This window comes from Erinaceus europaeus, chromosome 4 (genome assembly GCF_950295315.1).
Source record: "Erinaceus europaeus chromosome 4, mEriEur2.1, whole genome shotgun sequence".
In the NCBI taxonomy this organism is placed as follows: Eukaryota; Metazoa; Chordata; class Mammalia; order Eulipotyphla; family Erinaceidae; genus Erinaceus; species Erinaceus europaeus.
The window spans coordinates 128,786,375-128,810,128 of NC_080165.1; the positions used below are offsets into that span (position 1 = coordinate 128,786,375).

Consider the following 23,754-nt stretch of genomic DNA (forward strand, 5'->3'; position numbering starts at 1 on the left):
CCACTCATCTGTTGTTGGGCACATGGGTTGCTTCCAGGTTTTGGCTATTATGAATTGTGCTGCTATGAATATAGGTGTACACGTATCTTTTTGGTTGGGCATTATGGAATCCTTGGGCATTATGGAATCCTATCCCCAGGAGAGGAATTACGGGTCATATGGAAGGTCTAGCCTTGTGAGAGTTTTCCAGACTGCTCTCCACAGAGGCTGGACCAATTTACATTCCCACCAGCAATGCAAAAGGGTTCCTTTGTCCCCACAGCCTCTCCAACATTTGTTGCTGCTGTCCTTTTTTATGTATGCCATTCTCACAAGAGTGAGGTGGTATCTCTATGTTGTCTTTATTTGCATTTCTCTGTCAATAGGCGACCTGGAGAAGTTTTTCATGTTTGTTAGCCTTTTGGATCTCCTCTGAAGTGAGAGGAGATCCAAAATATCCTCTGCCCATTTTTGGATGGGGTCATTTGCTTTTTTTGGTGCTAAGTTTGCTGAGCTCTTTGTATATTTAGGTGATTAGTCTCTTGTCTGATGTATGGCATGTGAAAATCTTCTCCCATTCTGTGAGGGGCTCTTTGTTTGTGTGATAGTTTCTTTGTCTGTGCAGAAGCTTTTCAATTTGATGTAGTCCCATTGGTTTGTTTCTGCTTTAGTCTTCCTTGCAATTGGGTTTGTTTCATCAAAGGTGTTCTTGAGGTTTAGGTGGGAAAGTGTTTTACCAATGTTTTCCTCTAAGTATTTGATAGTTTCTGGTCTAATACTGAGGTCCTTGATCCATTTGGAGTTAATTTCTGTTTCTGGTGAGATAAGGTGGTTCAATTTCAATCTTCTGCATGTTTCAACCCAGTTTTCCCAGCACCATTTATTGAAGAGAGCCTCCTTCTTCCATTTAATACTTTGGCTCCCCTTATCAAGGATTAAATGTCCTTAGGTGTGGGGGTTTAGTTCTGGGCTTTCAATTTTGTTCCACTGGTCTGTGTGCCTATTTTTGTTCCAGTACCAGGGTGTTTTGACGATGATGGCCTTATAATATAGCTTGATATCTGGTAGTGTGATGCCTCCATTTCTGTTTCTTTTCCTCAAGATGGTTTTGGTAATTCTAGGTGTTTTCTGGTTCCAGATAAATGATTATAGTTTTTGTTCTATTCTCCTAAAGAAGCTTGGTGGAACTTTGATGGGTATTGTGTTAAATTTGTATATGGCTCTGGGGAGAATATTCATTTTGATGATATTTATTCTTCCAATCCATGAGCATGGGATGTCTTTCTATTTATTAGTAACATTTTCTATTTCCTTGAACTCATAGTTTTCAGTGTACAAGTCTTTCATTTCTTTGGCCAGCTTTACTCCTAGGAATTTTATTGATTTTGCTGCAACAGTAAATGGGAGTGATTTCTGGATGTCTTCTTTTTCTGATTTAGTGTTTGCATAAAGAAATGACACTGATTTTTGTACACTGATTTTGTAGCCTGACATCTTGCTATATTGCCTAACAACTTCCAGTAGTTTTCTGCTGTATTCTTTAGGTTTTTCTATGTATACTATCATATCATCTGCAAATAGTGAGAGCTTGACTTCTTCCCTTCCAGTCTGTATTCCTTTGATTTCTTTCTCTTGCCTGATTGCTATGGCAAGGACTTCCAATACTATGTTGAAGAGTAATGGTGATAGTGGACAGCCCTGTCTAGGCCCCAATCTGAGGGGTTATGCTTTTAGCTTCTGTCCATAGAGTATGATGTTGGTTGTACGTTTGCTATATATGGATTCCACTGTCAGGAATTTTCCACCTATTCTCATTTTTTGTAGTGTTTTGAGCATGAATGGGTGTTGGATTTTGTCAAAGGCTTTCTCTGCATCTATTGAGATAATCATGTCATTTTTGGTTTTTCTTTTATTGATGTGGTAAATAACATAGAGTGACTTACATATGTTGAACCAGCCTTGCATTACTGGGATAAATCCCACATGGTCGTGATGAACAATCTTTGTGATATACTGCTATATCTGGTTGGCCAGGATCTTGTTTAACATTTTGGCATCTATGTTCATCAGAGATATTAGTCTGTAGTTTTCCTTTTTGGTTGTGTCCCTATCTGCTTTTGGTATCAGGGTGATACTGGCTTCAGAAAAGGTGGGAGGATATATTCCTGTTGCTTCTATCTTGAGGAAAATATAGGTATTAACTGTTTCCAGAAGGTTTTGTAGAATTCATTTGTGATGCCATCTGGTTCAGGTCTTTTGTTGTTGGGGAGATTCTTTTTTTTATTATTATTGTTTTACATTCAGCAGTAAATACAATAGTTTGTACATGCATAACATTTCTCATTTTTCCTTATAAGCCTACAACCCTGCTGGGGAGATTCTTAATAACTGTTTTGATTTCCTTGTCTGTGATTGATGCATTTAGGTTTTGTAGTTATTCTTGATTCAGTTTTGGAAGGGCATATGTTTCTAGGAATTCTTCCATTTCTTCAGATTGTCAAACTTGGTGATGCATAGTTCTTCATAGAAGTTTCACATGATTTTCTGGATTTCTGTGGTGTTAGTTGTGATCACTCCTGTATTGTTTACAATTCTATTTATTTGAGTCTTCTTTTTTTTATGAGTCTGGCTAGAGGTTTGTCAATATTATTTAATTTTTCAAAGAACCAACATTTGGCTTCACTGATCTTTGGTATGGTTCACTTATTTTCAATGTTGTTTATTTCTTCTCTAATTTCAGTGATTTTGTCCTTTTGGTTGCTTTAGGGTTCCTTTGTTCCTCTTCCTCTTAGACCTTAAGGCATGTAGTAAGGTCATTTGTTTGAGCTTTATCTTGATCTCTAATATGTGATTGTATGGCTATTAATTTCCCTCTTCGGAGTCAGGCATTAGTGCAGCCAGTTAAGCACAGGTGGCGCAAAGCATTAAGACTGGCATAAGGATGCTGGTTCGAGCCCCAGGCTCCCCACCTACAGGTGGTTTGCTTCACAGATGGTGAAGCAGGTTTTCAGGTGTCTGTCTTTCTCTCCCCCTCTCTGCCTCTCCCCTTTCTACATTTCTCTCTGTCCTATGCAACAACAATGATGCCAATAACAGCAACAATAATAACTACAACAATAAAACAAGGGCAACAAAAAGGAACAAATACATAAATATATTTTTTAAATTCCCTCTCAGTACTGCTTTTGCTGTGTTCCAAATATTTTGATAGGTTGTGTCTTAATTTTCATTTGTTTCCAGGAACATTTGAATTTCCTGCTTGAGTGTCTCTCTGACCCAGTGGTTCTTAAGCAGTATGTTGTTTAGTTTCCAAATTCTGTGTCTTTTAGTATTTTTCTGTTTGTTGTTAAATGTTAGTTTTACTCTACTGTGGTCTGAGAAGTTTCTTGGGATGATTTCAATGCTCTTGAATTTGTTGATACTGTCTTCGTGGCATCACATGTGATCTATCCTTGAGTATTTGCTGTGTGGATATGAAAAGAATGTGTATTCCAGTTTTGGGGGTGAAGAACTCTGAAAATGTCCAGGAGGTCTAGTCTGTTCATCTCTTCATTTAATTATTTTGTTTCTTTGTTGATTCTCTGCTTTGTCGATCTAAGTGTGAGAGTGGGGTATTAATGTCTCCCACTATTATTGTATTAATATTGATGTATTTTTGTAGTTCTTTTAGTAGGTTTTTGATGTATTTAGATAGTCCCTCACTGGGTACATAGGTGTTAATAATTGTTAAATCTTCTTGGTTGATTAATGCTCTAATCATTATGCAATCGCCTTGCCTATCTTTTATTACTTTATTTAATTTAAAGTCTGTTGTGTCAGAGATGAGAACGGCTATTTCTGCCTTTTTTGTGGTACATTAGTCTGAAGAATAGTTTTCCATCCCTTCACTTTTGTGTTTGTCTTGTTGAGTCAGATGGGATTCTTACAAACAGCATATGGTTAGGTTGTGTTTTCTGATCCATCCTCCCACTCTGTGCCTTTTAATGGGTGAATTTAATCCATTGACATTTATTGATATTATGGATTTAATGTATTTTAGTGCCATTATTCAACATTTTTTTAATTTTCTCTGATATATGCTAAGTATTATGGTGATGTTCTGGTTTATAATAGGTCTCTTAGTACCTCTTTCAGGGCAGGCTTGGTTATGGTTGCCTCCTTTAACTGTTTGTCTGAGAAGGCTTTGATGACTCATCTAGTTTGAATAAAAGTCTAGCAGGATATATTATCCTTGGTTGAAACACTTTTTCATTCAGGCATCAATATATATCTTGCCATTCTCTTCTGGCTTTTAGAGTTTGAGTGGAGAAGTCTACTGATAATCTTATGGGTTTTCCCCTGTATGAGACTTCTTGTTTCTCTCTTGTAGCCTTTAGGATCCTTTCTTTATCTTTGCTTCTTTTCATTGTAAATATGATGTGTCTTGGTCTCTTCATATCTGGCTTGATTCTGTTTGGGACTCTCTGGGCCTCTTGAATCTTAATGTCCTTTCTGTTGTTCAGGTCTGGGAAATTTTCTTCTATAATTTCCTCTAGAATGTTTACTTCTCCTTCCTCTCTTTTTCCTCTGGTAGGCCAATTATATGAATGTTACTTCTTTTGAGATCATCCCATATGTGTCTGTTGTTGTTTTCAATGTTGCTCAATCTCTCTTTGAGCTCTTTTACCTATTTCTTTTTTTTCTTTTTTTTTCTTTTTTTTTATTTAAGAAAGGATAAATTAACAAAACCATAGGGTAGAAAGGGTACAGCTCCACACAATTCACACCACCCAGTCTCCATATCCCACCCCCTCCACTTATAGCTTTCCCATTCTCTATCCCTCTGGGAGCATGGACCCAGGGTCATTGTGGGTTGTAGAAGGTGGAAGGTCTGGCTTCTGCAATTGCTTCCCCGCTGAACATGGGCATTGACAGGTCGGTCCATACTCCCAGTCTGCTTCTCTCTTTCCCTAGTAGGGTGGGTCTCTGGGGAAGCGGAGCTCCAGGACACATTGGTGGGGTCTTTAGTCCGGGGAAGCCTGGCCGGCATCCTGATGACATCTGGAACCTGGTGACTGAAAAGAGAGTTAACATACGAAGCCAAACAAATTGTTGAGCAATCATGGACCCAAAGCTTGGAATAGTGGAGAGGAAGTGTTAGGGGGGTACTCACTGCAAACTCTAGTGTACTTCTACTTTCAGGTATATATTTTGCAGTAGTTTACGGATACGTGTGAGCCTATGCTCTCTCTCACAGAAACTGGTGTATATCTAGGTTTTGGGACTTTGTTAGAAAGTGAACCACCTGAGATAAAATTAGAGTATACTATGAAAGGAAAGGTCTCACCGGAGTATGAAGCTGAAGGGTTGTCATTCCACATGTGAAGTCTCTGGACACAGTCTGAAGTGAAGCATGTTGAGGTGGCCATTGTTGCGTTGATTAGGTTGTGATTGGCAGATGCAATATTATTTGATATGGATTGGGAGAGGCATACGGGAAAGTGGGCCCTATCCAAGTGTTCCAGGACTGGGGGGAAGTAGAGGCTCTATAGTGGAGATGTGAGGTTCTTGCTGTCTTAGGGTTCAAAAAGACAATCGATAGTTAGTGTTATCATCACATTATTTGGTATTTGGGTTAACTTTGAAAAGTCCTTTTGTTAGGATTTGCTGAACAGTACCAAGTATCTTGTATATAGCTGTGCTATTGGTTGCTTCTGATCTACTTGGTCTAGGCTTCTGAGAGAGTCCGCATATCAAATACACAGCCTATATATTAAAAAGATTCAGTTTGTGTTTTGAAAAACTTCGAGACATACAATTAATTTTCCCCCTCTCATATTAATTAACTAGTGATTTATATGTCTGCATTTTGCTAGGAGTGTACGTAAACACCATTCCCACCACCAAAAGACTGTGACCCATCCCTCCCACCCACTCCTACACTCCACTGGCCCAGGAAGCTGCATGTCTACCCCTCACCACAGGGCTTTTACTTTGGTGCCCTACTTACAATTTGGTCAGGTCCTGCTTTTAGTTTCCCTTTCAGATCTTCTTAGTCAACTTCTGTTGATGAGTGGGATCATCCCATACTCATCTTTATCTTTCTGACTTAGCTCACTTAACATAATTCCTTCTAGCTCTGTCCAAGATGGGTCAGAGAAGGTGGGTTCATTGTTCTTGATAGCTTCATAGTATTCCATTGTGTATATATAACACAGCTTTCCCTAAGAGTTAATTCTGATCAACCTAAATGGTAGGGGGAGATATGCCTTTATATAATATTAATAATAAAATAGAGCAGGGTACAAAAAAACCCTGTCCCAGATTACCTCAAACCTCGTGAGCAGTTGCCGCTGATTCTTAAGAAAGAAAAACAAACAAACAAAAATACCTCAGGACTAGACAAGGATAGCTGAAATAGACAGTTATGCAAATCTACTATCCGCTGTATATTCTAGGGGTAGCTGAAGGAGGAAGGGAAGTTGAGCAGAGATACTCACAGTGAGAGTCCACTCTGAGTCAAAATACTTCCCTAAAATAATTCTCAAATGTGTATCAGTGAAATCATTGATAGCACACTGTTTGTTGGTGTGGGGGATGGGACCTGTGGCTTTGGAAGCTGTAGGATTAAGGAAGAATGGATGACAAGAATGAGAAAAAGAAAAAAAAAGAAAGAGAAAAAAGAAAATGAAAAGAAAAAGAACAGTAATAAAAGAGCGGTGGAAGGAAAGAGTTTTTTATTTAAAAAAATTTAAAAATTATTTGATTAGCTATGGGGGTGGTTGGCTACTTAGAAAGAAAAAAGGCCAGAGGTTTCAGAAGGGACTAGACTTAGAATGAGTTATACTTCCCGGTGTGACAGGAATCCTGGTAAAGAAAGAAGTTCAGCAGGGGAGCCTGCTAGGATCTGGTCCCCAGATTTTGGGGGGGGGGGAGGGAGGGAGAGGAGGTATGCTTTGGAGATAATAATTTAAAAGAAAAAAAATTTCTCTTTTTTCCTACTCTATTTTTTAACCCAAATTAAGTTATAGTCACCTCCTTGGTGTTACCGCTAGTACCCCTTATTGACTTGCTTACTAAAGGCAGAAAATCCTACCGTTTCCGGAGGATGTGGTCAGAGCTCAAGCCACTAGCAGCTTCTCAGTCTACCATCTTCTGGGAAACCTAGCATCGCTGGGCAGAATATTTAACGTCTGAATAACTCTTACAGAGATAATATTATATTCTAGTATTCTTGAAAATAAAGTTTTTCCTGCTGAGACTGAAGTTCTGTGCCCCAGAAGTAATAGATAAATGTCACATTAGTCACATATCTGGCTGCACAATATATATTCTTCAACTTCAGTATCACTTTATTATTGAGAGAATATTTATTTGCAGGATTTCATATTTCCACATTTCCCCAGGGTAGGCGTCTGTACAGTTCAAATTCCAGCAAACTACCATCTTGTTCCACTGTAGGGACTTAGTGCTCCTCTTCCCCCTCTGAGTCCCTAGGTCTAACAATCTGTTCAATTCTTTGAACAGGATTCGTAGTGGCCTCTACTGCCAAGGTATAAACTCCTTATCCTAATTACAGTACATCAGAACCTTTCTGGTTATGGGGGATTGGAAAGAGAAACGGTATTGTATTGGAGAATTAGACTTCTAGAGAAAAGTAGGGGGGTGATAACAAAAGAAAAATAGCCTGCAACTATAGAGAAGTAACTTCTCTACCTTGTAGTTAAACCTAGACTATCGGGACTCAGGCTGTAGTACAGCGGGCTAAGCGCAGGTGGCGCAAAGCACAAAGACCGGCATAAGGATCCCGGTTCGAACCCCGGCTCCCCACCTGCAGGGGAGTCGCTTCACAGGTGGTGAAGCAGGTCTGCAGGTGTCTATCTTTCTCTTCTCCTCTCTGTCTTCCCCTCCCTCTCTCCATTTCTCTCTGTCCTATCCAACAACAATAATAAATACAACAATAAAAACAACAAGGGCAACAAAAGGGAAAAAAATAAAATAAAATAAATAATAATAATAAAAAACCCTAGACTATCCCCAATCCAGGCATTACTTTCTAAAACTGTTGCCTATTTTGTTTCATTTGTACTAGTTGTGACCTCTGTACGAATGCAGTCCAAATCTAATTATTATCCCTAAAGTAAAGCTCTCCAAAGATAGCCAATTTCTGCACTCTAAAGTTTCCAAATACCCTGTAATATAGAAAAAGAAACTGATAAAGGATTTCTTTTTTTTTTAATTCTTGTCAATTAGAAAATCTAGTTACTTAGATGAGCTCTTTATTCCTATTCTCCAAACAATTAGGCTTGATGAATTTTATTTTATTTTTTAAAAAATTATTTTTTATTTGATAGGAACAGAGAGAAATTGAGAGGGTGGGAAAGATAGAGAGGGAGAGAGACACCTGCAACCCTAATTCACCACTTGTGAAGCTTTCCCTCTGCAGGTGGGGACAAAGGGCTTGAACCTGGGTCTTCGTGTACTGTAAAGTATGCGCTCTACCATGCGTCACTGCCCGGCCCCAGATTGATGACTTTTACATCAACACCAAAAAGGGGAAGATCATCATTTCATGAAAAAAACATCTTATTTTCTGTAGAGATAATATTTTTGTGACTTTTTTTTTGTGTAACAAAGAAACACTCTGGGGAGTCGGGTGGTAGCACAGCGGGTTAAGTGCAGGTGGCTCAAAACACAAGGACTGGCGTCAGAATCCTGGTTCAAGCCCCTGGCTCCCCACCTGCAGGGGAATCACTTCACAAATGGTGAAGCAGGTCTGCAGGTGTCTTTCTCTCCCCCTCTGTCTTCCCCTCCTCACTCCCTTTCTCTCTGTCCTATCCAACAATGACATCAATTGCTACAATAAATAAATAAATATTAAAATATACACTTTGGGGAGCAGGTCTTCTCTCTTTAATATGAGCGCAAGGAATTATGAACCAATCCTTGAATGTAAAACTTACTCATTGTGTGTAAGTCACATTCTAATAGTATTCTGAGAGACATTTATTCTTCTGAGGACTAAAATAATTGAGATCTAGGAGATAACTTAGACTCTTAGAGCACAGAGCGTGCATGTCTAAGTTTCCTAAGGTCATACATTAAATCCCTGAAAGCACCTTGTGCCAGAACTGAGAAGGACTCTGAGGTCCCTCTTTTTTTCCCTCCCTCATAAACAAAACAACAACAACAAGCCTTTATAAATACAATAATTAAGAGCCACGTTTATTATATAGCATATTAGAACTAGTCTTCTGAATAAAAATAAATAAAAATTGATGTATGCAAATAGCCTCGTTTATTTTTACTAATTCTCAGTAATTTATTTCTTTTGACTTGAGAGGGCATTCACATAGAAAAACCAATGTACCACACATCTGAGTAGATCTTTAGAGTTTGTATAATGAAGTTTAACCTTTAGTTTGGAATCTAGGCCTTTAGTCAATAACCTAATCTGTTTTGAAATTATCTACTTATATGAATGCTCTACTCCAGATAATCTTACAAACCTCCAGGATTTCCATCTCTCCATTTTTAGGCTACAACTAAAATATTATCTCCTCTTTCAGGAAAATCAGAACAAGTTTATTTACTCCCTAAAGTCTGAATATTATTAATCCATCTCATTTATCAATTCACAAATTTAATTGCCAACTAAATGTAAATATACACATATATATAGTGCTATCTGGGGGAAATGTAAGTGGTATATATCTAAATATATTGTGGCACAAAATATGACAGTGAATTTTTTCAAATAAGATGAACTAATATATGATGAAAAATACACTGAAGTTTGATAAGCAAGTATGAACAGTGTTTAGAGACAAATTTGTTTAGTTCAAAATATTAGTGAAGAATAAAATATGAAAAAAATGTATACATAGTCTATAATTTTACATACATAAAATCAAACTTGAATAATTTATGATTTTTTTCTACATACTTAAGAAAAAGTTGACACCAATCTTACAAAACATTTCCAGTAATAGAGAGGACATTCACTCAATTTATAAATTTGTTAGCAAAATTTGTTTAAGAGAAACCAAGTAAGAAAGTATATAGGCTAACCTTATTCTCCTCATGTTACCATTGAGAAATAAACTTAACCAAAATAATAATGATAATATGTATTATGGATCAAAAGTGATAATATGTATTATGGATCAAAATTAAACATTTGAGTTCATTTCAGGAACACAATATCAGAAAAAGTTGATGTAATTAACCAGGATAATAGAATAAAAATATTTATCATAGTATCTGTAGTTGACATAATTCAAAACTACAATAGAAGAATCTTTATCCTGATAAGATATATACAAAAGCTATCTATTAGCAAATGTACTCAATAGGGAAAAATACAAAAATTCCTTATTCCTAAGATTGGAACAAGTATTTAATTTCTATTATTGTCTATTGCACACTACAGGATATGCAATTAAGTACAGAAGACTGAATGAAAGAAGTAAAAGAATAAATAAACATATTCATAGATAAAAATGAGTACACAATGAAATTTTTCAGAAGAGTCTACAGATGAACTGTACAATTAATGAGAAAATTTATCAATTTTTTTCTGTAGAGAAATCCAAATTTTTCCCTTTTTATCTCCCCCCCTTCCCTCTTCCCTCCTTACTTCATATATGTCTGCCCCCTACCTCAAGACATAACACTGACTTTTGGAAAGATCTGGTACACTAACAGTACAGATACATTTTCTAATTTTTCTATTTTAAAGAAATAAAAGTATACAGATGCAACATCTTAATGAATGTTATGATGTTATGCAACATCTTAATGAATGACACTCCCACATTTGATTACAGTGAAAGATAAATCTTCAACTTATTGGAATCCATTCGCAAGAATATTTCAGAGTTAATACTGCATATATCACATTGCATATCAATCGGAAACACAAGATTAAATGAAGGCTCTAAGCCTTACCCTTTCGTTAAATTGGTGACAATAATGTTTTTTCCTTTTCAAACTTGCATTTATTTCTCTTGTGCAACTGTAGAAGTTATATTTTGATATAATAGTAATAATCAGCTCGTCACCAATCCTTCTCTAACCACTGGCTAATAAAATGCGATTTGATGAACATCTTTATTTAAGTTAGTTATTTCATTTAAGTCTGTTGGAATATTACAATGACATTATAGGAATTATTTATTTGTTGTTGTTGCACAAACAAATGAACAAAGCAAAAACTACTAACCATAGTGATTACTAGAAAACATATAATTCAGTGAAAATAGCACATAATGAGAACCTTCTCTTTTGGTTACTTCTAATTTGGGATGATAATTTCTAGTAATTTTTTTTGTCTCCAGGGTTATTGCTGGGGCTCAGTGCCTTCACCATGAATCCACTGCTCTTGCAGGCCACCCCCCCCCCCTTTGTTGCCCTTGTTGTTGTAGCCTTGTTGTGGTCATTATTGTTGTTGAATTTTTAAAAAATATTTATTTATTCCCTTTTGTTGCCCTTTTTTATTGCTGTAGTTGTTATTGATGTTTTTGTTGTTGGATAGGACAGAGAGAAATCGAGAGAGGAGGGGAAGAGAGAGGGGAGGGAGAGAAAGATAGACACCTGCAAACCTGCTTCACCGCCTGTGAAGTGATTCCCCATAGATGGGGAGCCAGTGGCTCCAACCTCAATCCTTATGCCAGCCCTTGAGCTTTGCGCACCACATGCGCAACTTCCAGTATCTAGTATTTTAATCAATCACAGCGACATCGTTCTTTCAGTTCATTAAATTGTGTTAAACTTGTATTTAAACGAGCATCCAATTGATGTACTCAAGACTTGAAATAACTTCACCAATAATCTGGAATGAAACTCAATTATAGTCCTGTCAAGTGAAATTCTTTTGACAGCCTGTTTATTAGAACAAAAGTGAATAAAATAGAAAGAAAAAAAAGTAGTATGGACAAGCCATTATGAAGAAAACAAGGTATTATGTCTTTTTTTCTTTAACTCTTTTAGATTATATTTTAATCAATTTCAATTGGATTATAGAGAAATGAGAAATGTTGAAAAATATTTCAAATATCTGGCTTAGAAGAAATATTTGGCATTGAATGAGCTACGAAACACTTTTTTTGAGGAGATGCTTCATTTCTTTCAGAAACTTTTCTCTAAACCTTATCTCTGCTTTGCAGCTGCACCTGGAAAGAAGGAAGAAAAAGCAACCAAGACAGTGGAGCAAGGTAAAAAAAAGTGAAGGAGGTTGACATTATCTTCTTTAGAAAGACAACAACGTGAGGAGGAAAACACTGGATTCAGACAGGAGGAAGAGAAAACTTTTAAATCCATTGCTCTCTATCACTGTCCTTGAAAGCTTTTCTGTGCCAGGGAGAATGTGAGGCGGCAATCTGGAAGGTTGTTCTTTTGCGTAACTAATTTATTATAAGATCAGAGAAGGAAAACTCCAAAGACTGCTTATTACATCAGGAGACAATCTGAAGATTATTGGGAAAATGGAAGTGATTTGAGCAACTGGTAGAAAGTTTCCTGTGTGATATGTGGTTTTAATATTACCTGACTGATAATGTTCAAAAAAATAAATATGGCACCACTTTATTTATATAAGACAATTTCCTCTGCTTACAAATAATATATAAAAGTCAAAACAAAGGACACAATAACAAATAGAGATAGTTTTTCCAAGAGATTTAAAATGTCAGTGTTACAAATCATTCTGCCATATATAATGCATTTTTCTTTTATTATGCAGCTATGTAATAAATATAAAACACTATAAGTTTGAGGAAAATATGACAGTACAGTAGAGGTAACATCTTTAAATCAATGCTTGACCTGCTACAGAATTCACAGTGCCCCCATTCTAGATTTTAAATGTATTATTATAATATACTATTATAATAATACACTTATTATTTACTGTAATAATAATATAATACTTAACATTTTTGGCAAAAGTGAAGAATTTCATCTCTCCAATCTGAGATGCAATTGAGTTTATAACATTAGAAATTTGGAATTTCACAACAAGGGCAACAAAAGGGAATAAATAAATAAAATAAATATAAAGAAAGAAATTTGGAATTTCTTATAAATATGTAAGAATATCCTAGTTTTCATATGTCAGGCATAGTAAGGTTAAAGTTTTTGAAAAATTAAAGACAGGTTAAGAACATATTTTCTTGGACTTTTCAAAAAAAAAAATCACTTTATCATAACATTGAAAAGTCTCCAAAATCATTTTTTTTTCTTATTGGGAATACCTGAAATTTTAAAATTTGATAGGATATCTATGGCAACTTATTTTTTAAACAGATATATGAATTTATCCTATACAATGTAGAGAAATAGGCACACTGAATTCTGATTTCAATATGATCTGTTAGTCAAAGCTGTAAGTCTAAATTTCATTAAATTATGGAATTAGATTTGAATCGCCAATCTAGCTTGATATGGAGATCAGTTAAGAAAACACATGTAAAAGGATACAAAAATTATACATTCCTAGTTAAAGGTATAGTATTTATTTAGGCATTCATAATTATGAAATCAGTTTCAACAAAGGTAATATAAAATATCAAATACCTTTGATATATATAGTCAGGTATAAAACATGTGGATATGTGAATTACTTGATTACTCATTTCTGGCATTTATAGATTGTTTTTATTGTCATATTATATTAAAATAAGATTGATAAAATATAAAATGCCCACACAAATAATAGTGCCTAATAGATACGTTATTTAAACACTGCTCCTTAGTCTATTGTTGATATTGATTTCATTAGCCCTACTTTTCTTCAACTAGAAATAGCTCATAGTTTTGTAACTTACTCCTTTAGATAATTCTACAATTGATTTCTATTAAAAGTAATTATTATTTAGGTTTTCAGTTTATGTAAAGAGAAAAAGGAAAAAACAAAAGAGGGCCTGCCAATGGCTCTGTTTATCCTAGTAGATTATTTCAGTTTTAAAAGTTGTAGGTGTCATATTTTCAGCTATTAAAGTTATTGAAATCAAGGTGCTGAGATCTTGAAAATTTTGCTACAGTACATTTAAATTAATATTTGGCATAAAATATGTTTCTGTTTTAATAAAGCCAGAAATTTATGTAAGAATGAATCAAAGTTGTTATTTAGATTTTAATGTAGCATTCTAACATTTATTCAAAAATGATGCTTCAAAATTATTTCTTGCTTATACAGATTTTATTTATTTAACTGAATACAAAGTAAAACTAGTCATATTGCCTTGTAACAGAATTTTAAATTTTATTTTAAATATTTACATTTGAAATTGTAGACTTATATTGGGTAGAAAGTATGATTGCACAGCTCTTAATTGCAAATTCGTATAATAAACTAGTTGAAATTATGTATAATGATAGTTAGTATTTAGTTACCATTAACATTATATTTGGGCAACAGTGAGTAAGTCAAACTACATTACATGAAATACACATACGGGGAGTCCCACCATAGCGCAGCAAGTGGCACGAAGTGCAAGGACCAGCATAAGGGTCCTGGTTGGAGCCTCTGGCTCCCCACCTGCTGGGGAGTCTTTTCACAGATGGTGAGGCAGGTCTGCAGGTGTCTATATTCCTCTCCTCCTCTCTGTCTCTCCCTCCTCTCTCCATTTCTCCCTGTCCTATCCAACAACGACAACGTCAATAACAACAATAATAACTACAACAACAATAAAACAACAAAAGGGAAAAACAAACAAAAAAAGAAATACATATATTTAAAAACTCATATTAGACCAAATGTAGAAATTTAGTTAGAATAAATTTGTGCAAAAGTTCAAAATTGTAACTACCTTTGCTCTAATTTATGATAAATCATGTGTTTTCTGGTTATTACTTTTGTGAAGATTTTAAGTTATCCAGACTATAATTTTAAGTTTCAAGAACCACCTTATAAATTTCTGTACTATAAAGGCATATATAGCATTATGCATTTCCCTGATTCATAAAGTGATTATCTGTAATATTAAGAAATGCTGAGAGCCCATGATAAATGTTTTCTACGATAGTTGCTACTATCCTTACATAGAAGAAAAAAAATTGAACATAACTGTTAAGAACTAGTTATCTTTATACATTGCATACCTGGAAATAATATATTGAACTTTACTAAATTTAATTTATTATTTATTTCACATTCACATGTTTAATACTTAGCTTTACTTTTGAGATTGGCTTACCCCTCTCAACCTCAGTTGTATGTGTAAATGCTGTGCAACTAAGAGAATATATAAGTAAATCAAAAGTTGTTTTTCAATAATAAAGTTTTGCCAAGTGTTTCATAAACTAGGAAATAAGAGATTAAATTCTCCTGGTACCCTCATTGTTTATTAAAAATAATGTATGGAGTTAATAATTACATTATTAATTTGTTACACTGTTATTATTATGGTCATTGTAAGTGGCACTATTATATCTAAAATATAGCAACTGCAAGCACCATCTAAAAATAATACCGAAAAGATTAAACCTCAATAATTGCAACTGATATACAGTGAATAAGAAAAAAAACTTAAAATGTAAAAGAAAGCTAAACTGCCTGCTATGGCTGATGTATGAATCTATCTATCATCTATCTATCTATCTATCTATCTATCTATCTATCTATCTATCTATCTATCTATCTATAGGATTGTTAAGAGCATAACTTTACTTCTTATGCTTTGAAATATGTAGACATATTGGGTGATCTCTGACCCTTCAGATGTCAAAAAGTTCCATGTAACAACATTTAAAAATACTGTATTCCTAACCTTGTAATATTGAGGCTAGTTCTAAGCAAAAATGTAATTTTAAAACTTGAGTACTTAGCATGAGCTCTGTATTCCAAAGTGACACTTTCATTAGAAATATGTTAAGTATAGTTTTCCTTTCTCTTTAGTGATTAAAAATAACTTAAGTAAAAACATGACAGATATATTTTTGTTTAAAAGAGATTACACTGAATTTAAGTACCTGTTAAGCACCAAGAATAAATTTGAATGTAATTAATGATCATTTCATCAGGGCAAAATTGGAGCATGTGGATCATGAACGTATCAAATGCACTTCATTTGCTGTAATGGTCTAGTTTTGACGTAAATTAAGAAATATTTCTAATTAATGAAAACTCTATTTTGGGTTTATCTGAAGTTTTCTTCTTGCTTTTCCTTTGGTCCTATTCTGTAAACAGTTACCCTATATAGTTGTATTAGTGTTTTAAATTGCCACCGCAGTGGGTGAAAATCAATTTTGTATATTTATGACTGTCATCCTCCTTGTCAGGTTCTTTTAGTCTTTGAACTTGCACTGGTCTATATATAACCTGTAATATGTATTTACTATAGAGTGATATCATACTACCATGTAAATTTTAATAACATTTCAAAGTAATGACTTCTTTTAGAGAAACTAATTTATTGAAATAATGAACATTTACATTTCAAGGTGTGTCCTAACTATAAAAGAAACTAATTTTACATTTGAGATTGGTGGAGTAAAACTAAAGACTTAGTTAATACAAATTGTACTTAATTATTTGCTTAATTCTGTGATTATAATTTACCTACTTGCACATGTGAATTAAGTCATGCTGTTGACCCTCAATAAATGTTAAATGATAATAACAATACTATTGATTCCTGTGAATTCTAAACATGTTTAATGATAATTTGTGTTTTGGTTGTTTAATATTTATTGAGCGCCCACAACAGACTAGGCGCTGAGGGTGGGTGTGAGGAGCACAGAATGGCTTCAGAAAAAAAAAAAAAAAGCTGACCTACATATAGAGACATACATTAAAGGCTGGAGAGACACCATAATGGTTATTTAAAAAAGGCTTTTATACCTGAGGCTCTGAGATCCCAGATTCAGTCCCAAGTATCACCGTAAACCAGATCTGAGCAGTGCTCTGTTCTCTCTATCTCTTTAACTGAAATAAATAAATATTAAAAGATAAAGAAATTTAAAAAAGAATAGAGATGCAATATACAGAAAAACAATACAATGTCTCTGCTTGTTTATATATTTGCAAGACCACCTTTCACAACTTCATCATTCTACTTAGCATCTTTCATTGCTATTTTAATAAAGTTCTTAATTATTTTTTCTCACAGCAAATTAACCTCTAATCTCTTTTTTAAATTTTTTAAAATTTTTTATTTAAGAAAGGATTAACAAAACCTTAGGGTAGGAGGGGTACAATTCCACACAATTCCCACCACCCAATCTCCATATCCCACCCCCTCCACTGATAGCTTTCCCATTCTCTATTCCACTGGGAGCATGGACCCAGGGTCATTGTGGGTTGCAGAAGGTAAAAGGTCTGGCTTCTCTAATTGCTTCCCCGCTGAACATGGGCGTTGACTGGTCGGTCCATACTCCCAGTCTGCTTCTCTCTTACCCTAGTAGGGTGGGTCTCTGGGGAAGCGGAGCTCCAGGACACATTGGTGGGGTCTTCAGTCTAGGGAAGCCTGGCCGGCATCCTGATGACATCTGGAACCTGGTGACTGAAAAGAGAGTTAACATACAAAGCCAAACAAATTGTTGAGCAATCATGGACCCAAAGCTTGGAATAGTGGAGAGGAAGTGTTAGGGGGATACTCACTGCAAACTCTAGTGTACTTCTACTTTCAGGTATATATTTTGCAGTAGTTTACGGATACGTGTGAGCCTATGCTCTCTCTCACAGAAACTGGTGTATATCTAGGTTTTGGGACTGTTAGAAAGTGAACCACCTGAGATGGAATTAGAGTATACTATGAAAGGAAAGGTCTCACCCGAGTATGAAGATGAAGGGTTGTCATTCCACACGTGAAGTCTCTGGACACAGTTGCATGTTGAGGTGGCAATCGTTGCGTTGGTTAGGTTTTGATTGGCAGATGCAATATTATTTGATATGGATTAGGAGAGGCATAAGGGAAAGTGGGCCCTATCCAAGGGTTCCAGGACTCTCTGTCTTATATTATTCCTCACTTCCCTCATCACTTTACAAAAAAATAGTATAAGCATCTCCTATCACTGGAAAATAATATTTATTCAAAACAAGTTTGGATTGTACTACTGAACTTGTAGGGAACCATTCTGCCATGAAGCCTTTGCTTCACTCATGCATTTATTTATGAGTTGGGATGTCATTCAGCACTAAAGAGAAATTCAGCCCTGTGTAAGGACGGTGTATTCTGATGCTGGTGATGGAATTTAGAGAAAATTCTATCCATTAATGCTACGTCATTCTCTCCAAAGGAAGTAAGCTTTATGAGAAGTGGAACTCAAGTATCTTTGTTTTTTCACTTATTTTTCTCTCTCTCTCTCTCTGTCTCTTACCCTTAGTAAGTAATGACCACCAGGACAGGCGGAGACTTACAGGAACCCAGCCCCAACAATAATCTGTGTGATAAAAAGCTAATCTTATCATTTTTTGAAAAAACAAAATGCATGTTTCCTTGCAAATGTTCTACATTTTAATAGTCTCAAGAATGAAACTGACACACCCAGTTGAGAGTACACATGACCCAGGTCTAAATCCTCAGTTCCTATTTTCAGGGGGGAAGCTTCAACAAGTGGTGGACTAGTTCTGTGGGTGCCTCTTCTTCTATTTCCATTTGTGTCTCCCACTACATCCTTCATTTTCAATTTCCTTCTGTCTCTATAAAAATAAATCAATAAACAGATATTTGTAAAAAATTCAATTATTAAAAAAAAGAAAATGAATCTCTCCTCAGCCTCAGAGTGAAGTAATCACACACACACACACACACACACACTTGGATAGAAAGAAATTGAGAGGGAGGGGGAGATAGCATAATGGTTATGCAAACAAATTCTCATGCCTGAGGCTCCAGAGTCCCAGTTCAATCCCCCTGCACCACCATAAGCCAGAGCTGAGCAGTGCTCTGGTGTTTCTCTCTCCCTCTCCCTCTGCATCTCTCTCAAAAATAAAATAAATAAAATATATGAAAAGAAAGAAAGAAATTGAGAGGAAAGAAGGAGGTAGAAAAGGAAAGAAACAGATAGACACCTGCAACCCTGCTTTGACACTCTGAAGCTTTCCCCATGCAGGTGGGGACCAGGGCTTGAACCCAGGTCATTGTGCACTGTAATGTGCACCGCCTGGCCCCCAGAGTGAGGTTTTTATGGCTATCATTTTTTCCCTTCCTTTGGAGACTTGGCATTTCATGTAGAAATGCAGAAAAACTTTAAGATCACCCCAATAACCTCTTAAACTTTCTACTAGAATCACAACTCTCACCACTAAGTAACCTTATTGATTGTCAAGGCCAGTGAAGTAGGAAAGTAACTTAAGTTACCTGAGATAACACGCAGCTGGGAGATATGGACATGAACCTGAGACCTTGTGCATGGTAATGTGCATGCTCTAAGGCTGAGTCACAGCCTGGTCCCCTTATCTTAACAATTCTTGAACTAACTCATATGTTTTCAGGATAATAGAGGACGAAAGAAAATATAAATTAAAAATAGCAGAACTAGTACCTTAATATTCTTTAATTTATTAAAAGGTGTTTTATGGTGTGACATATTGTGAATATGTCAATGCATACAATACATGCATTTGTACAGTTTTAATAGTATCAATGTTCTTTTTTTTCTTCTGGAGAACTACATTTTAATTTTCAAATTTCTGTACTTAGTAATTCAATTATTTTGCATGCCAAATTCTGGTGACTGTGATCTTCTATATGATGAAACACAGGTTTTAAAAGAACAAAAATGGGTTGGGGAGATGGTTATACAAAAGACTTTCCTGGGGGTAGATAGCATAATGGTTATGCAAAGAGACTCTCATGCTCCAAAGTCCCAGGTTCAATCCCCCGCACCACCATAAGCTAGAGCTGAGCAGTGCTCTGGTTAAATAATAATAATAATAATAATAAAATTTAAAAAAGACTTTCATGCCTGAGGCTCTGAGGTCCCCAGCACCACCACCAGAGCTGAACTCTTTGGTATCTCTCTCTCTCCTCTCTCTTTATCTCCCATTACATAAAATAAACAAAATTTTAAAAAGAAAAAATATATTAAAAGAATGAAAATGACCTACTATAGATTTGTAGATACCTTAAAGAATCAACTTCATATAAGGTATAAACAGTGATTAAAAAATATTCATCTTGCATTGTCTTAAAGTAATTAAATCATAAAAAATATTTCTCAGAGGAATCTCAAGTGCACTGTCACTGAATTTAATTATACCATTTAAATATTTATTTTATGTAAATTTAAAATTTACATTTAAATCATCCTTGAACTCCAAAAGTTACATATTTGAAGTAAAAAGTATGCAATCTAGTGCCATTAAGATTCTTTTATTTTTTTTCCCTCCAGGATTATCTCTGGAGCTCCCCCTTTTTTTCTGTTTTTTCTTGATTTTTTGTTTTTTTGTATTTTGTTTTGAATAAGACAGACAGAAATTGAGAGAGGAGAGGAAGATAGAGAAGGGGAGAGAAAAATAGATACCTGCAGGCCTACTTCACCACTTGTGAAGTGACCTCCCCCCCCTGCAGTGGGGAAACGGAGGCTCAAACTGGGATCCTTGCACAGGTCTTTGCGCTTTGTACTGTGTGCACTTAACCCGATGTGCCACTTCCTGGCCCCATGATGACTCTTTAAATATAAATTCAACCACAAGAATCAGTAATAATGGCACATTGGGTATAGAAGTTATACCCACCATACATACAAGCTGAAAAAAATGAAGGAGAAGAATATTTTGTTTTTGGAGACGAAAGAATGTTGGTGACACAACTGTAAATGACTAGCCATCTCTGGATATACTTTCAAAGAAAATGACAATGCTAGTGTTTCTTATTTGAATAATTAAGACTGTGTTTTAATGAGTCAGCTTTAAAGCTCTGTGATTTCCCATATAATTGCATAATATTTCACTGAAGAAGTCATACTAAAACGTGTTTTACGTCCCACTCCCCCAAAATTTGTTCTTTAATGTCCTTTACATTTCTTCTTTATATATATATATATATATATATATAATATATATATATATAATTTCTATTTATAAAAAGAAAATTTCTTCTTAAATGAAATGTATTTCTGTGCATGTGTTATGTGTAGTCTTTGTCTTCTATATGTGTTATTTCATTGTTCCCAGGTGGTTTATGTATATATGTATGCATATGCATATTTTGGGGATGGCATTCAGATAGAAAAACTGAGAGAGAGAGAGAGAGATAGAGAGAGAGAGAAAATTGACAATGGCACCAGAGGCTTACCCAGATTACCTGTACCTTGCATGTAATGCTAGGGCGGGATCCTGGCCCACGTGCTTGGCAAGGCAGATGCCCTACCAGGTGACTTATGTCTCTGCCTTTTAAATATATTTCTTAATTATTCATAATTCTGCCACGGACCACCACAGCGGATGAGCAGCAGAAGAGTCAGGGGTCTTGAAGGCAACCTCCCCAGTGGGTCAGGAGTCAGCGCAAGGGAGAACAGATTGACACCACACTCTATTGGAGGGTGAATCTGGACTCATTTTAATAGTGAAACTGCACTAGCTTTTATACTTTTTCAGGTTACATTCAGGTTGCCTAAACAACTAGCTTATAAGGAAGTAGCAATAAGCATCATAGTCTTGTGGCTTTGGCAGGCTACATGTTACTCCCCTCTTTATTGTAAAGAATGGTACAATACTTAGTATTGCCCTGTTCTCAGGGGAGGTCATACCCAGAATTGTTTTTGACTTTTGCGAGGGCTATTTCTATCATTAATCTTCTATGGGGGGCATATGGATCTTTGCCTAGTCGTGGACCACTGCTCATCTAGGTCTGGTACAGTTTAACTATTAATCTTTCTTTGTTTCAATACGTCAACTTGTACCTGGGAGGCCTCAATCTCTGCATTCTTTCTTTGAGGGGCAGGTCATAACATGACTTGTTTTGTCCGTCTATGCTGACCCACCTTCCCCACTTTCATAATGTAACTTTCAAATATGCCCCTGTGTAAGGGAGAGGGGGTGCTTCTGACTCTCTATTCCTACCAGGCACTGCCAAAGCACTATTAATCAATTTTGACAGTATAATTATTTGTAGCAATAACGGTGGGAGAATGCGTCGACCCATTCTCGTCCTCCTGCCCAGCTTCCTTGAAGTCTGAATGCAGGTCCAGAGGAGATGACCCTGGCATTCTTGATGGGGCACCGCATAATTCTATTACTATTATGGATAAATTTTTATATTTAAATAAAATTCCTTGTATTATTCTGCAAAATAAGTAAATAAAACATATCCATAAGAGGAAATCCAAAAGGAGAGTTGGGTAAACAAATATTTCCATAATAATACTCAGAGATATTCTCCGTGAATCCTAGTATGTTTTTTTTTTCCCAGACTATTTTCCTTATATGCACACACATAAGTATGTTTAAATGGGAGGGGACATTATTCTCCTTCTTCTTATCCAAACACTGCTCAACTCTGGTCTTTGGTGGTGTTAGGTATTGAACCTGGGGGCCTTTGGTGCCTTAGTAATTAAAGTCTGTTTGCATAGCCACTCTACTCTTTCCCCAGCTCAGCACATTGAAAAAAAATATATTTATTTTTTGAAAGGTTAAGAGTTTACGATATAGTTGTTGGCACATTCTTCTGGCTTCTCATCGCACCTAGATAAGTGTCTGAAAACACTCTCACCCCCAAATTAGGTCTATCTTCAAGTACTAGGACCTGAAAATACCCACCCCCACCGCCAACCTGCCCCTGTTCTCTTTACCAGAGAAAGGATATGCCAAAACCAGTCCAATTTTTACTTTGTTTCCCCTTTCTGATGTTGTTCTTAAATTCTATCTAGGAGTGAGATCATCCCATACTCATCCTTTGCTTTCTGGCTTAACTTACTTAGCATGATCTCTTAAGGTCCACCCAAGATGAGGTGAATAAGATAAACTCATCATTCTTTTTTTAATTATTTTTTATTTAATAAAGGATAAATTAACAAAACCATAGGGTGGGGGGGTAAAAATCCATACAATTCCCACCGCCCAATCTCCATATCCCATCCCCTCCCCTGATAGCTTTCCCATTCTCTATCCCTCTGGGAGTATGGGCCCAGGGTCATTGTGGGTTGCAGAAGGTAGAAGGTCTGGCTTCTGTAATTGCTTCCCTGCTGAACATGGACGTTGACTGATCTGTCCATACTCCCAGTCTGCCTCTCTCTTTCCCTAGTAGGGTGGGTCTCTGGGGAAGCGGAGCTCCAGGACACATTGGTGGGGTCTTCAGTCTAGGGAACCTGGCATCTGGAACCTGGTGACTGAAAAGAGAGTTAACATACAAAGCCAAACAGATTGTTGAGCAATCATGGACCCAAAGGTTGGAATAGTGGAGAGGAAGTGTTAGGGGGGTACTCACTGCAAACTCTAGTGTACTTCTGCTTTCAGGTATATATTTTGCACTTGTTTATGGATACTTGTGAACCTATGCTCTCTCTCACAGAAACTGGTGTATATCTAGGTTTTGGGACTTTGTTAGAAAGTGAACCACCTGGCATGGAATTAGAGAACACTATGAAAGGAAAGGTCTCACCCGAGTAATGAAGCTGAAGGGTTGTCATTCCACACGTGAAATCTCTGGACACAGTCTGAGCTGAAGCATGTTGAGGTGGCAATCGTTACGTTGATTAGGTTGTGATCAGCAGATGCAATATTATTTAATATAGATTGGGAGAGGCATGCTGGAAAGTGGGACCTATCCTAAGGTTCCAGGACTAGGGGACATATAGCCTTTATAGTGGAGATGTGAGGTTCCTGCTGTCTTAGGGTTCAAAAAGACAATC

At 36.0% G+C, this 23,754-nt stretch overlaps 2 protein-coding genes across 3 annotated transcripts in view; both read left to right on the forward strand.

Annotated features, from left to right (window-relative positions):
- The window catches only part of LOC103126218 (triadin), a 279,909-nt gene extending 267,027 nt beyond the window's left edge, over positions 1 to 12,882 (forward strand). For both annotated transcript variants that reach the window (XM_060190509.1, XM_060190512.1), the window contains one exon: positions 12,126 to 12,882. In XM_060190509.1, coding sequence (XP_060046492.1) covers positions 12,126 to 12,187 — 62 coding nt within the window. In that variant the 3' untranslated portion in view covers positions 12,188 to 12,882. The remainder of the gene's footprint in view (positions 1 to 12,125) is intronic.
- Positions 12,124 to 23,754, forward strand: part of LOC132538149 (triadin-like) — a 91,568-nt gene continuing 79,937 nt past the window's right edge. The window contains exon 1 of the mRNA XM_060190516.1: positions 12,124 to 12,173. The gene's annotated coding sequence lies outside the window, so the exon portion shown is untranslated. The remainder of the gene's footprint in view (positions 12,174 to 23,754) is intronic.